Genomic DNA, 12,208 nt, shown 5'->3' with positions numbered 1-12,208 from the left:
AATGCATGAACAATAGAGACTGGAATCCACATTTCAATTAATATTTTAAGTGTTTTATATCAAGTATTCCTAGCAGAAAGAACTGAACTTGTGTGTTCCTGCCCCTGGTGAGCGCCCTAACCACTCAGCAAGTGAGTTTTGCTCATACTCATCTTCCTTCTGACACACTGAGTACTTAATTAGTCCACACAGAGCAAAACATCTTCAACAGAACAGAGATTGAAAGAAGAGATCTAAGAACACCCTGGAGAAGAATAACAAGGATTCAGATCTCTCTAGGCAGTGGAGCTATTTGAACCTAATTCCCCTGTTTGAAAGGGACCATTTTAAAGTCTCTGAGATACAGATTAAAAGGAGCTGGAAGAATGATCAGGGTCAAGATACAATGATGGGCACCACCATCTTTACATAGGAGAAAAGGTTCCTCTTCTCTATGTTCAAGTGGCAAATTTTGGCAATTCTCTGCCTAATTCCCTGTATGTCTGGCAAAGGGGAAGTGGAGGCCAAAGGACAGGGTTTGTATTAGACGCCTGTGCTTCAGCACTGGTCTGAGCACTGTGAAATGACACCTAAATCCCAACCTTTTGGTGTGTGAAAAACAAAACATAGACTCTCTCCACACGAGCAGTCATTTACGCAACACTTAATGTACGCTAATGATTCTAAAAGGTATTTTATGCTCGGGTCTCATTGAAGACAGTGGGACTGAGGCCCAGTGACTAGGGCTACTCCCAGTTCTTCAACTGTTAAACTAGAGCAGGCTGTCATTATCTATATTGGTATACGGGACCTGATGGTCACCAGCCCAAGTGAGCTGATAGGTGATGTCAAAGTGGCAGCAGTCTGGGCTGCAGTGATCATGCACCAGTGGATTTCACAGTCCTCAGGCACATGGGTCAGGCAGAGAGTAAAGCCAGGACCCTGCATTTTAGAAAAGCAAACTTTCAGCTCTCTCAGGGAGGTCAGGAGGGCCCCCTGGGAAACTGCCCTCAAGGACAAGGGAGCAGATCTTTAAGGATATCTCCCAAGAGGGAAGAGTGAAACCCAGGTGAAAGAAATTGGAGAAGGAAGACAAGAGATTGGATGGCTATATTGGGACCTGCAAGCTGAACTAAGGGGCGAAAAGGAAATGCACAGGTGGTGGAAAAAGGGACAAGTATCATGGGAACAATATAGGAACACAGTCTGGTTGTGTAAGGATGGGGTCAGGAAGGGAAAAGGTAGGTTGAAGAAGGCATGCTCCACCTGGTGAGCAAGGCTGGCAAACTGCAGTGGATGAGGAGAAGGCTGAGGTACTCAACAACTTTTTTGCCTCAGTCTTCACTTGCAACCTCTCTTCTCACCCCTCTCAAGTGTACAGTTCACAAGACAATGCCTGGGGGAACAAAGTCCCTCCCACTGTAAGGAAAAATCAGGTTTGGGACCACTTGAAGAACCTGAACATACCTAAGTCTATGGAATGTGACGAGGTGTATCCCAGAGTCCCAGCAATTGGCTGATTTAATTACCAAGCCACTTTTCATGATATTTGAAAAGCGCGGCAGTCAGGTGAAGTCACAGGAAAAAGGGAAACATTGTACCCATCTTAAAAAAAGGTAGAAAGAAGGAGCCTGGGAACTCCCAACTTGTCAGTCCCATTATCTCTGTGCCTGGGAAGATCATGGAACATACCTTCCTAGAAGCTCTGCTAAGGAACATGGAGGACAGTGAGGTGTTTAAGACAGCCAGCATGGCTGCACCAAGGGAAAGTGTTGCCTGACCAACCTGGTAGAGAGACTCCATCAGCAGACAAGGAAAGAGTATGTAATTTATCTGGAATTTTGTAAAGCCTTTGACATGGTTCCACACAACATCCTTCTCTCTAAATTGGAGAGAGATGGATTTGATGGGTGGACAATTTAATGGATAAGGAATTCACTGGACAGCCTTATCTAGAGGATAGTCATCAATGGCTTGATATCTGAATGGAGATCAGTGACAAGTGGTATCCCGTAGGGGTCAATTTTGGGACCGGTATCTTCATCAATGACATAGTGGCTTTGAGTGAGCCTTCAGCAAGATTGCAGATGACATCAAGCTGTGTGCTGTGACTGATGCACCTGAAGGACAGGATGCCATCAAGAGGGACCTGGACAAGATTGAGAAGTATGCCAATAGGAGCCTCGAGGTTTAACAAGGCCAAGTGGAAAGTACCTAAGTCAGAGCAACTCCCAGCCCAGAAAACCAAATGTATCCCAGGCTGCATCCAAAGCAGCTTCGCCAGCAGGCTGAGGAAGAGGTCTCTGCCCCTCTGCTCTGTTCATGTGAGACCCCACCTGGAGTGCTGTGTCCAGCTCTGGGGTCTCCAGCACAGAAAAGACATGGACCATGAAGATGATCAGAGGGCTGGAGCACCCCGGTCCTGTGAAGACAGGCTGAGAGAGCTGGGGTTGTTCAGGCTGAGGAAGAGAAGGCTCTGGGAAGATGTTACAGCAGCCTTCCAGTACCTAAAGGGGGATATATCAAGGCTGGAGAGAGACTTTTTACAAGGGCACGTAGTGATAGGACAAGGGGTAAAGACTGAAAGGGGGCAGGTTTAAATTAGATATTAGGAAGAAATTCTTTACTCTGAGGGTGGTGAAGCACTGCAACAGTTTGCCCAGAATTGTTGATGGCCCATCCGTGAAAGTGTTCAAGGCCAGGTTGAACAGGGCTTGGAGCAACCTGGTCAAGTGGAAAGTGTTCCTGGTCATGGCAGGGGGGTTGGAACAAGATAATCTTTAAGGTGCCTTCCAAGTCAAAGCTCTTCATGATTCTATGGTGTTGAGAGATGGAAATAATGTGAAATTAACTGAGAACTGCTGTGCTGCCCTGGGTATAGAGAGAAAGGCAATATAAAAACTCATCCTTAAGAACAATAGGAAGCCATGGCTCTTGCTTTGTCAGAGAACAGGGCAGATCAAATTTAGAGAGAGCTAAATCTCCTCTGTTTCCCTCATTCCCATACACATGCACAAAAATCTCTATAAAGGCATACACTTTATTTGCTTTGTGTGGTTTTCTCAGGCAGTGAATTATCTAGGACTGAATCTAAGATTGGCTGTTTAGTTTCAGACTTTACGATAAGCTTTTAATTATAGCACAGGAGTTTCATTACATGTTACTCTGAGCCAGCTGGAAGCAGTTACACTTTAGTCCTCCTCCCCCTCCCTCCTCACCACAGGATGTCATTTCCAAGGCCTTACCCTTCTTGTCTTGATGATTATGGGATGAAACTGCCACATATGGATCTGTATTTTCAGATGAACCAAGCGGATCCTTCCAATCCAGCATGCGTCCCCTAGCATCATAACCCTGTCGAGCGCGAGAGTCAGAAGTGGTGGTGCTTGGGACTAGGGAACTGGAGTGTCCTGTTTACATTATAAATACAGGTAGGGAAGACAAGTCTCATTAGTCACTTACCACGCTACCTCCCCATGCTCAGGAATGTATGCACTGCTCTGCTTCTGTGACGGGTGAACATCCTGTCTTAGGCTGAGCAATGTTTCAAAAGTCCTTCAAAACATGACTCCAAAGAAAGGGGATTTGAACCTTCCAGATCCGGGTGCTAAGAGGTGCTGCCACTGGGCTGGCAGTTCTGTGCTTCTCAACAAATGCATATGAAAGAGGGTAAGCACACGTCATCGAAGTCAAGCATCTTTTGGCTGGACTCAGTACATATGCCTGACTCAAACTGAAGTGTCAGCCCATGCTGTCTGGTACTGGCTCACTCAAAAAGCAAATAAAAAATCAATTTAAAACAGAACAACGTCTAAAATGGCTGAAACTCAGTGGGAATGCCAGAAGAACTACAAAATGGTGACATCATGAGGCACTCTACCCTCATGCCCTCCAGGGGAATGAAGGACTTCCTAACACCAGTGTGTTCACTCTGCAGCATTCCTCTCCAGTCGGGAAATGTCCTGGGCCAGCTTGCACCATCCCTATTGGTCCTTTCTGAGCTGATGGTACAAAATGGCTCTGAAACAAGCACAAGGCTGAACACCATTTCTGCTCAGAGTGACAGCGCAGACAATGCCTCACCCCATGGATCTGCCCAAGAACCCATGACTCCAGCAGCAGCTGAGACTGATGTCTCACATGCCTTTTTTCCATTACAAATGCTCTAGACATTTTTACTGCTGTCCTGAACTGATCAGCTTCTCACATATCATATATACCCCAACAAACAGCACATTCACAGAATGTGCCCCACTGGAAATACTGCACAATTTGAAAGGCAGTTTGGCGGGGACAGCGGCGTGTTTGTAGACTCAAACATTCTTTGCAGCTAGATCTGAGAAGTACATCAGCACCTAAAATGCTTGAGATGCTTGGGGTCTAACTGTCTCTGAAAGACAGCTCCCACCTGGACTTCCCAGTGACTCAGCTGCTTTGGGAAGAGGGCACCAAATGCCATCCACACGACAGCATTTTGACCTCAAAACCATTCTGAAAGTTTCCTTTCAGTACATGTGCCAAAGTGAGTTATTTTCATCAGGACTCAAGGAATTCTGGGCCTCCTTAATTTGATGTGGAGTAACTATGTCCCATTACCTACTTTTTTTAAAGAGCCCATTAAAAGAGGGATTTTTGACACATGCTCAAACACAAACTAACAGAATTGGATTATTCACAAACAGAATGCCATATAACTCTTTTTCTTCAGATAATGCCAGACAGACTGACAGCAGCCCTCCTTTCTCCTGTCTCCTTTTGAACAGCCCAGCGAATTAATTTTCCTTCCCTAGATGAATCTCCCTTGGAGAGGAGTCCAATCACCTGGCTACAGGCTGCCCTAGCAGGGACCCTCTCCCTGCTCCTTCCCTTGATCTTGCTTCACTGCTCAGAAAAATAATTTGAGACTCACTGGGGCAGAGACAGATAAACACAAGGAGCTGAAATTTAAAGCCTCACAGAGAAGGCACAGGGTTGGGCAGGTAGAGCCTGTGCTTCTGTAGTTTATTTTAAACAGCTACTGGCTAAGCACAAAGCTTTTGAAAGCTGCATCTCAAAAAGGCTGTTTTAAATGGCTTCTAAAGCCATGCAGCCCTCACTCTCAGAAGTGTAGAGAAAGATGATGAACCTAGATCCTCAATTCCACTTCAACAATCAAAAATCTAAATGTTGGCCACCAATCTCCCCAAGCTTTTTGATGCACCCACATGCTTCATTTTATCCAGCCCTTTTACCAGCGGTGTTGAACTACTGATGACGTCAGCAAAATGCTGCAACTTCTATTAAGATGCTGTTACGATTTAAAGAAGTCCTGTTGAATATTAATGATTTTACATTAAAAAAAAAAAAAAAAGCCTGTGCTCCTCTGTAAGTTTTGGAGGAGCCCTTTTGATTTACTGCACCAAATTACATATGGGAGCATTTTGGACTATGTTTTGCATAGGACATGGACACAACATGAACTCCCTTAACTTGTATGCTTAGAAAGAAAAATTGGTTAAATTTATAGTGCTCTCACCATGAAGCCAACCTTCAACTACAGCTGATTGTTAACTGATTTAGCTCTGGATGTCAGTCTGAAGACTTACACTGAAAAGGGCAGTGGATTATTTTTTACCCTCTCATGGTAGAAAGTAAGGTTTCTCCCAGCCATCTTTCTTTAAAATAGCAAATTAAATTTGTTTTGTAAAGACAGAGCTTTGAATGTTGACCAAATAGAAAAGAGAAGCCAGACATGATCCTCTTTTAAAAGGTTTCCATAAGCCACAGCATGGCTGGGAATATTGGTAACACACAGATAGACGGCAATGAACTCCAATCCAAACGTGTTGCCTGCTCCACAGCAGTCCTGCACCAGGACAGTTTGTGTCCAAAGGGACAGGCAGAGGTCCAGCAACTGAAAACACACTCCCTCTTGAAGCAAGAATATGCTGGATCCTGAAAGCGTTCACTCCAACACTATTTTACGCTTGTCAACTCCTGTGCTCATCCCCAAGAAACAAGACAAATAATAGGGCAGAGAACAGGCTAGAAAACAGAAATTATGGAATTTTCATGTTTTCTTTTTCTAAGGAGTAAACCACAGTGCAAGCATTCATGGGGTTCCAGTCTTCAAGTTAATACCCCATTCAGCAACAATAGTAATGTGTACAGTATTTGGTCAGCTTACAAATAGTGCTGCACTCAGCATAAGAAAGCAATTAGTCATTGCTTGATAAAGAGGTAAAAGAGAAGAAAATCTTGCCAAGTAGCAATCATATTTTATGCCTGTGTTTGATATGCATTTATATGCCTATATCTCTTTCCAAACACTTGCACTTTTAAGTGTGCTTAAAGGAGGGATTCCAAGGAAAAGCTGTAAGTATGGTTAAAGAAAAACATTTCATAATACAGTAATCTAGAGGAAGTATATGCCTAAGGGACACATTTTCTGGGGAAAAAAACCAGATTTCTTGAACCGTATGTTGCCAATACACAGAGAACTTCCTGGTAATGGAAGGCGAAGGCTTTGTGAAGATATTAATGTGTACCAGATGGTCACTAGGTAGAGAGGGGTTCCACACAAATGCAAGAAATCAGCCTATTCTCTCTATTACCAATGTATTAGTCTAATACCCACTGAGAAGCAAGCTTACACAGCTAATTGAGATAAACTTTCTTCCATTTGATTTTGAGGAAGCAGGGCAGGAGCAGATTAAACCTTAATAGCCTGTCCTAGTTGTGTTAGACCTGTATTTTTCAAACACTTACCATAGGCAGTGATCCTGCTCCTGTAAGCAGTATCACAGTGTCCTGTAGGTGCCTGAATAGCCAGTCCCACTGGGTGAATTTCACTTCTGAGCAGAGTGGCACCACAAATGTATGAGCTACTTAAGTTTCTCTCAAAAACAGAGAAAAGACTGAAGTGGCAGGCAACCCAGTCCTGGCCCTCTCACACACAGCCATTATCAAGCCTTTACAATGCGCTGTATAGTTTGCAATGTGTAGTGGGCCTTTTTTTCCCATTACACCATTTTTTGCCACTCTGACTTGCAAATAAGCTTTGTTGAAATTTAACGAGGCTTTAGCCCATCTGAGATGTGGCCAGTACCTCTGTGTTAATAACGGTTAATACAAAAACATCTGAAAAAACAATTCTGCCTTTGTTTTAAAACAAAGCTTTTGAATAACTGTATGCATAGTGCTTTTCAAATGTCTCCGTTTAAAGAAAACATGTAAAAATCAAACAGACACACTCTAAAAAAATCTGGTTTAGGTGCTTCCATTATTTGCAAAAACTTTTCATTTGGAGTGCTGTAATCAAGTAACAGAGGCAGAGTAAAAGCACTTGCTGTCTACAAGCACGGATAACCATTCAAAAAGGCTGCACTTCTCTAACTATAGCTTGTTCTGAAGTGCACTTGTAAAATGTAAAGAGGTTTTTTTTTCAGGTTTAAAACAAAGACAGAGATTCAATACTATCAGTATTTGACAGTTACTCTAATATGCACAAGTCATTAGAATCTCAGAAGTTAAGATATCTGCACGCTATCCTATTAACAGCTATAGCAACCTAATTAGACAATTAGAGGGAAAAGTTAAATCAATACTATAGAGAGAGAGAGGACTATGGCTAGGGGGTAATATAAGGGCCCAATTCACTAAGAATTGATGTTTCCAAAGGTAACTGAAGCTGCTTAGAATTTTGCAGAGGTATCCAGCTTAATCTCCTTGTTTAAATATGTGGCTCTTGCATAATTTCTCTCTGACTTTCTGCATCCAGACTGTCAGTCTGCTATCCTCTCCTTGGGTGTCACTTGAGTCACCTGTGTGGACTTTGCACTTGTTTGCAACTGATAATGTGAGACTGCCTTAGGAAGAGAGGCCATGTGCCAAACTTAGGAGGAGGCTGGTGCCAAGAACACAAAGATTAAGGGCTTGGTTCTCCTTTCATTCACACTGCTAGATTGGCAGTAAGTCTGTTGAAGGAGGGTGATTTATAGTGGAGTAAATGAAGAGAATCAGGCCTTATGACTTCTTTTGGAAGTTTAGATGACTTTGGATATATTTAGCCCACTGAATCCAGAAGAGCTCTGAGCATTCACTTGGTTGGTATTCTGGTATATCCCAGTGTTCTGAGGCCTCATCCATTACAACATACCATTTACTTTTGCATTAAACTGTGCTCAGTAACATCAAATTAGACCATTCATAACATTTTTGTATTTTCAAGAAAAAGAATTACTCAGACCAGTTACTACAGTTGGCAAACATGAACATGTTTACTGAGACTGTTTTACTAGCTCATCCTAGAATTTTTGCACTCCTGATGTGGAAGATCAATAGAGGAGACAAGTGGTAGGTGAAAAGAAAGCCCAACTGCAATAATACAAGAATTGGTATTTTAACTAAACCCATAAAAGGAGGAGCTGACTTGCATGGAGACCATGTTATTAGGATGTACCTGAGAGGAGTCAATGAAATAATCTGTAAAAGACTGGGCATGAATGAGAACCCATGTTAATGCTGGGTCAGTGTTTCTCCATTGCACCTGTCTGTAAGGTCCTACTTTAAAAGCTGGGTTCATTTATGGAGTCTGTCTTTGGCCTTGACATGCCTGGACAGTAAAATGTACTCTCTTTTGTTAACTGTGCTCTCTTGGACTTCAGCTTTCGTCATTCTGCTGCTCACTTGAAAAACTCTTCTGCTTTCTTGGTCAGATTAAAATATCAGTTTTTACTAAAGTACCTACTAATACTCTAGCTGGCAGGATCCAAACCGTAGTTCCACAGCTATAACTGCAGACTATGAATTCTCTTAGAAGCAGGAAATCTAGAACATTTCTGGCACATCAGCACTATGCCCAAAGCCACTCTCTTTATCTTTACATTCAGCAGTATGGATTTGATTGTTACTCTTCTTTAATTACTGCTCCATGCATTGGAAATACAGCGATTTTACAATGAAAGAAAGTATAAAATGTATATGCAGATGAAACTGTCAGTCTTCCATACACTAGAAAGTCTCAACTTGCCTTTGATTTTGTACATTCCCTCCACTGGTTTTCATTACCATACTTTCAAATAAGTTTCACCTGCACATTTTTCATTTCCTGGTAATAAAAAGCAAGGGGAATTTGTCTGTATTTTTACAAATGCTGAACAGCATTACTGTCCCTCCAGTTATTTATATTCTGCTGTACTGAGTTGTCATTGGTTTGGTCTTACACCTACATATTCTGCAGGCACGAAATGAAAGGATCAAATAAAAGTTCATCACAACTTCACATTAACCTACCTCTTGCTATGTTCAGCCCAAAGTGTGGTGAATTTGATCCAGCCCTAATGAACTGCTAGTCTTGTAAGGCCTGAAAGCAACTTCACAAGAAAGCTTCCACCCCAGATGGAATTTTGCCATTGATTTCACTGGCAGCAATAAATACCACACATCCTCTTAGCTTGTGAGTACTTGTCTTTGTTCAGGATGTCTATAAGAAAAGCTATTGCAGTATATGTCTAGGTTTGAATTTAAAGGGATTATTTATTCTGCATTTATTCCTCATGAAGACATTTACTCTTCAAGAACCAGCGTAATCCACTTCCAAATGTGCAGAACAAAGTGGTAGAAAGCACTGTGAGCACAGAGTAACAGCTGCCTCATGGGAACCTGCTACTCTAGGCTTGCAGAAATGATCCTCTTCAGGTAATTTAATTTGCTATCTGAACTTGAATGGACAACATAAATGACTCACCCTAGAAGTGACAAGAACCTTCAGGAATTGAGGCATAATCCAGTCTCAACCCACATGGGCAAAAGGCTAATTTTCCTTATGAGAGATCTTTCTGTAACCCAGGGATAGTTCTGCTGCTTTCCCTAAGGTATCTGACTAGCTGCTGTAGCTGTAGTGACACCAGCCTGGACAGCTCATGAGTATGATGTGAACTACTATCTTGTTTCTCCTGGTGAACAGATAAGATGCATCACCGTACCCAAGTGTTTGAGTGTTCAGGTGAAGCATGCTCTTAATCATGACTGCTGGCATGCCATTAAAATAGGCCATATCTGAATTTAATTCAATGGAGACAGTTTTGAGGGAAGACAAGAAAAGAGAGATTAAAAATTGTAGGGACCCAGAGTGCCAAGAATATTTCTCTGCCTGTTTTTAAGGGTTCTTACCCCCCTGAACAACACTGTTTTTACCTCCAACCTTGGAAAAAATTACCAATGATCAGACAGGAACTAGAAAATACAGTGGTGTGAATTAGGTGATAGACTACTATGTAAGATTGTCACAGGGTGAAAAATTTATAGAGGTTTTGGGCTACTCTTTGTAGTAAATAGATAAGAGTAAAAAATATCAAAATGGAGGATTGTTGTTGTTCTCTAAACCTTCTTCTCCTTCTTCTACTACTCCATGTTCTGCAGTAAAAGTAGTTTGGAATGACTGGATAGAGAATTCCGCAGTTCCTGGCTGTGTTACTGAATAATTGGTAGGAAAGTGAAAATAATGTACGTTTTTAGTAACTATTGGTTAAATTATCTTTAAAAGGCCGTGTAAATCTTGATAATTAGAGACTTCTCTCCTGCTTTCTGTGCTCTATGCTCTACCTGGGTCACGCTAGTGGCTCTGTTCCTCTGGTAAGACTTAATAAACAACTATCTGGCAGCATTGAAACTCAAGGAAAAGTCTCGGTTTATCTTTGAAACTCCTCGCAAGGACTTTTAGAAAATTCTCTCCCATCAGGAGGGATTTGATTTATGGCACGGTTCAGTGTCATAAAATCAAGAGGTAAGACTCAATCCTAGTTGTGATTAGTGAATCGGGCCCTCAAAACCAAGACAAAACAAGTAAAATAGGGCAAAAACTATTTGAGTACAGGAACTACTAGCTGACACAAGGATTTGGGGAGAATTTTTAAAAACACTCATAAACTGACCATACACTGTGTAGTAAGACATTTCATGATCAGGTGAAGCAGTTGAAATGTCTATGAACAAAATAAATTGGGAAGAAATATTAAATATAACAAAAGTATGAAAATACTTAAAAGTTTAGTAAAAAGTGATTCCTCCAAAATGGATTTGCTGTCAATAAATAATGAAACTAAGAACTTCCTTACCATTCAGGGCTACGAAGGAATCTGAAAGAAAAATAACAGGGGAAAAATCATTATTTCTATCTTGTTTTTTCTTTTAAGTAGTTTGCTGCTACTAACCATTAATGTTTCAGCTGATATTTATAAATGTGTGAATTTTACACTAAGGACCCAGGCAAAACTAATATTCATACATACCCACAAACAATGTCTGGCTTTGAAAGTGTTCATGACTGGCTCTGTACAGGAGATATGGGAGTGGGAGGACCAGTGCCCTCCCTGCTTTCCTTGCAAGTCCTAGTCTAAGGCAAAGCATTGCAGGGGATGCAGCCAGCAATGTGAGTCAATGAGGACAAAACTCAGGTGACCCAAGACCACATGAAGTAATAAGATCAGCTGGGTTAGCAGGGAATGAAATCTACCCCGGTGCAGTGTCAAGGGTCAATGCATCATTCAGGGCTAAAGAGGGATTTAAGCAGGGTAGGGGCTTTGTTGCTCTCTGCACAGAAGCAGATCTCTGTCCATGAGCACAATGTGCTGCTCCTGAATAATTTCCTACCCTTCTTTTATATGTAACTGATATCAGCTCCACTCCACTCCTGACTAACCTATTTGCCCAAGGAGAGCAGAACTGGTTGAAAAGGTCAAAGATACATTTTGGTGCTAACCGATTTTGCAGGGGAACAGGGGGAGGCCTATGTGTACACCTCCTTCAAAAATCTTTTTACACCTCCTTCAAAAATATTTGAGACAGTCTATATTACCCTGTCTTAGGACAGAGACTGAAATCCTTGTACTCCTTCATGCACAGTGATCACAGGAATTAATGGCTCTTGAATAAGGATGCACAAGGCATGAGAAGGCTCTGGCTTTCTCCAGAGCAGCTGGCCCACACTGTGTCCCATGACAGTCTAGCCCTCTGTTATTTTCCTCTGTGTTGCAGAAGTAATGACTCTCTCACTGTACGTTGATTCCTCAGCTTCATCTGTTTTACTGCATCAGTGCAAATTACACTGAAAAGAATGAAAGTCTTGATTTCATGAGGTTTATAAATAATATTTGGAGATCAGAATTACATCAATCTCAGTGAGAACATTTGTAACAAGAGCTGTCCTGAACACAGACATTGGTATTCTTGAAGGCTCAGAAGTCAGCAT

At 41.9% G+C, this 12,208-nt stretch overlaps 1 protein-coding gene across 6 annotated transcripts in view; it reads right to left on the bottom strand.

The window, feature by feature from the left end:
• SEMA6A (semaphorin 6A) overlaps positions 1–12,208 on the bottom strand; it is a 118,999-nt gene that overhangs the window by 24,798 nt on the left and 81,993 nt on the right. For 4 of the 6 annotated variants that reach the window (XM_042013226.1, XM_042013228.1, XM_042013227.1 and 1 more), the window contains 3 exons: positions 11,076–11,096; positions 10,893–10,943; positions 3,225–3,389 (listed from right to left, as the gene is read on the bottom strand). In XM_042013226.1, coding sequence (XP_041869160.1) covers positions 3,225–3,389; positions 10,893–10,943; positions 11,076–11,096 — 237 coding nt within the window. The remainder of the gene's footprint in view (positions 1–3,224; positions 3,390–10,892; positions 10,944–11,075; positions 11,097–12,208) is intronic. The other 2 variants (XM_042013229.1, XM_042013230.1) reach the window with 2 other exon arrangements.

This window comes from Corvus kubaryi, unplaced genomic scaffold (assembly GCF_017639235.1).
Source record: "Corvus kubaryi isolate FWS band 111438036 unplaced genomic scaffold, C.kubaryi_AGA036_p1.0 split1-37296, whole genome shotgun sequence".
NCBI lineage: Eukaryota > Metazoa > Chordata > Aves > Passeriformes > Corvidae > Corvus > Corvus kubaryi.
Note: the sequence above shows the minus strand (reverse complement) of the source record. Positions and strands in the feature narration are given on the sequence as shown.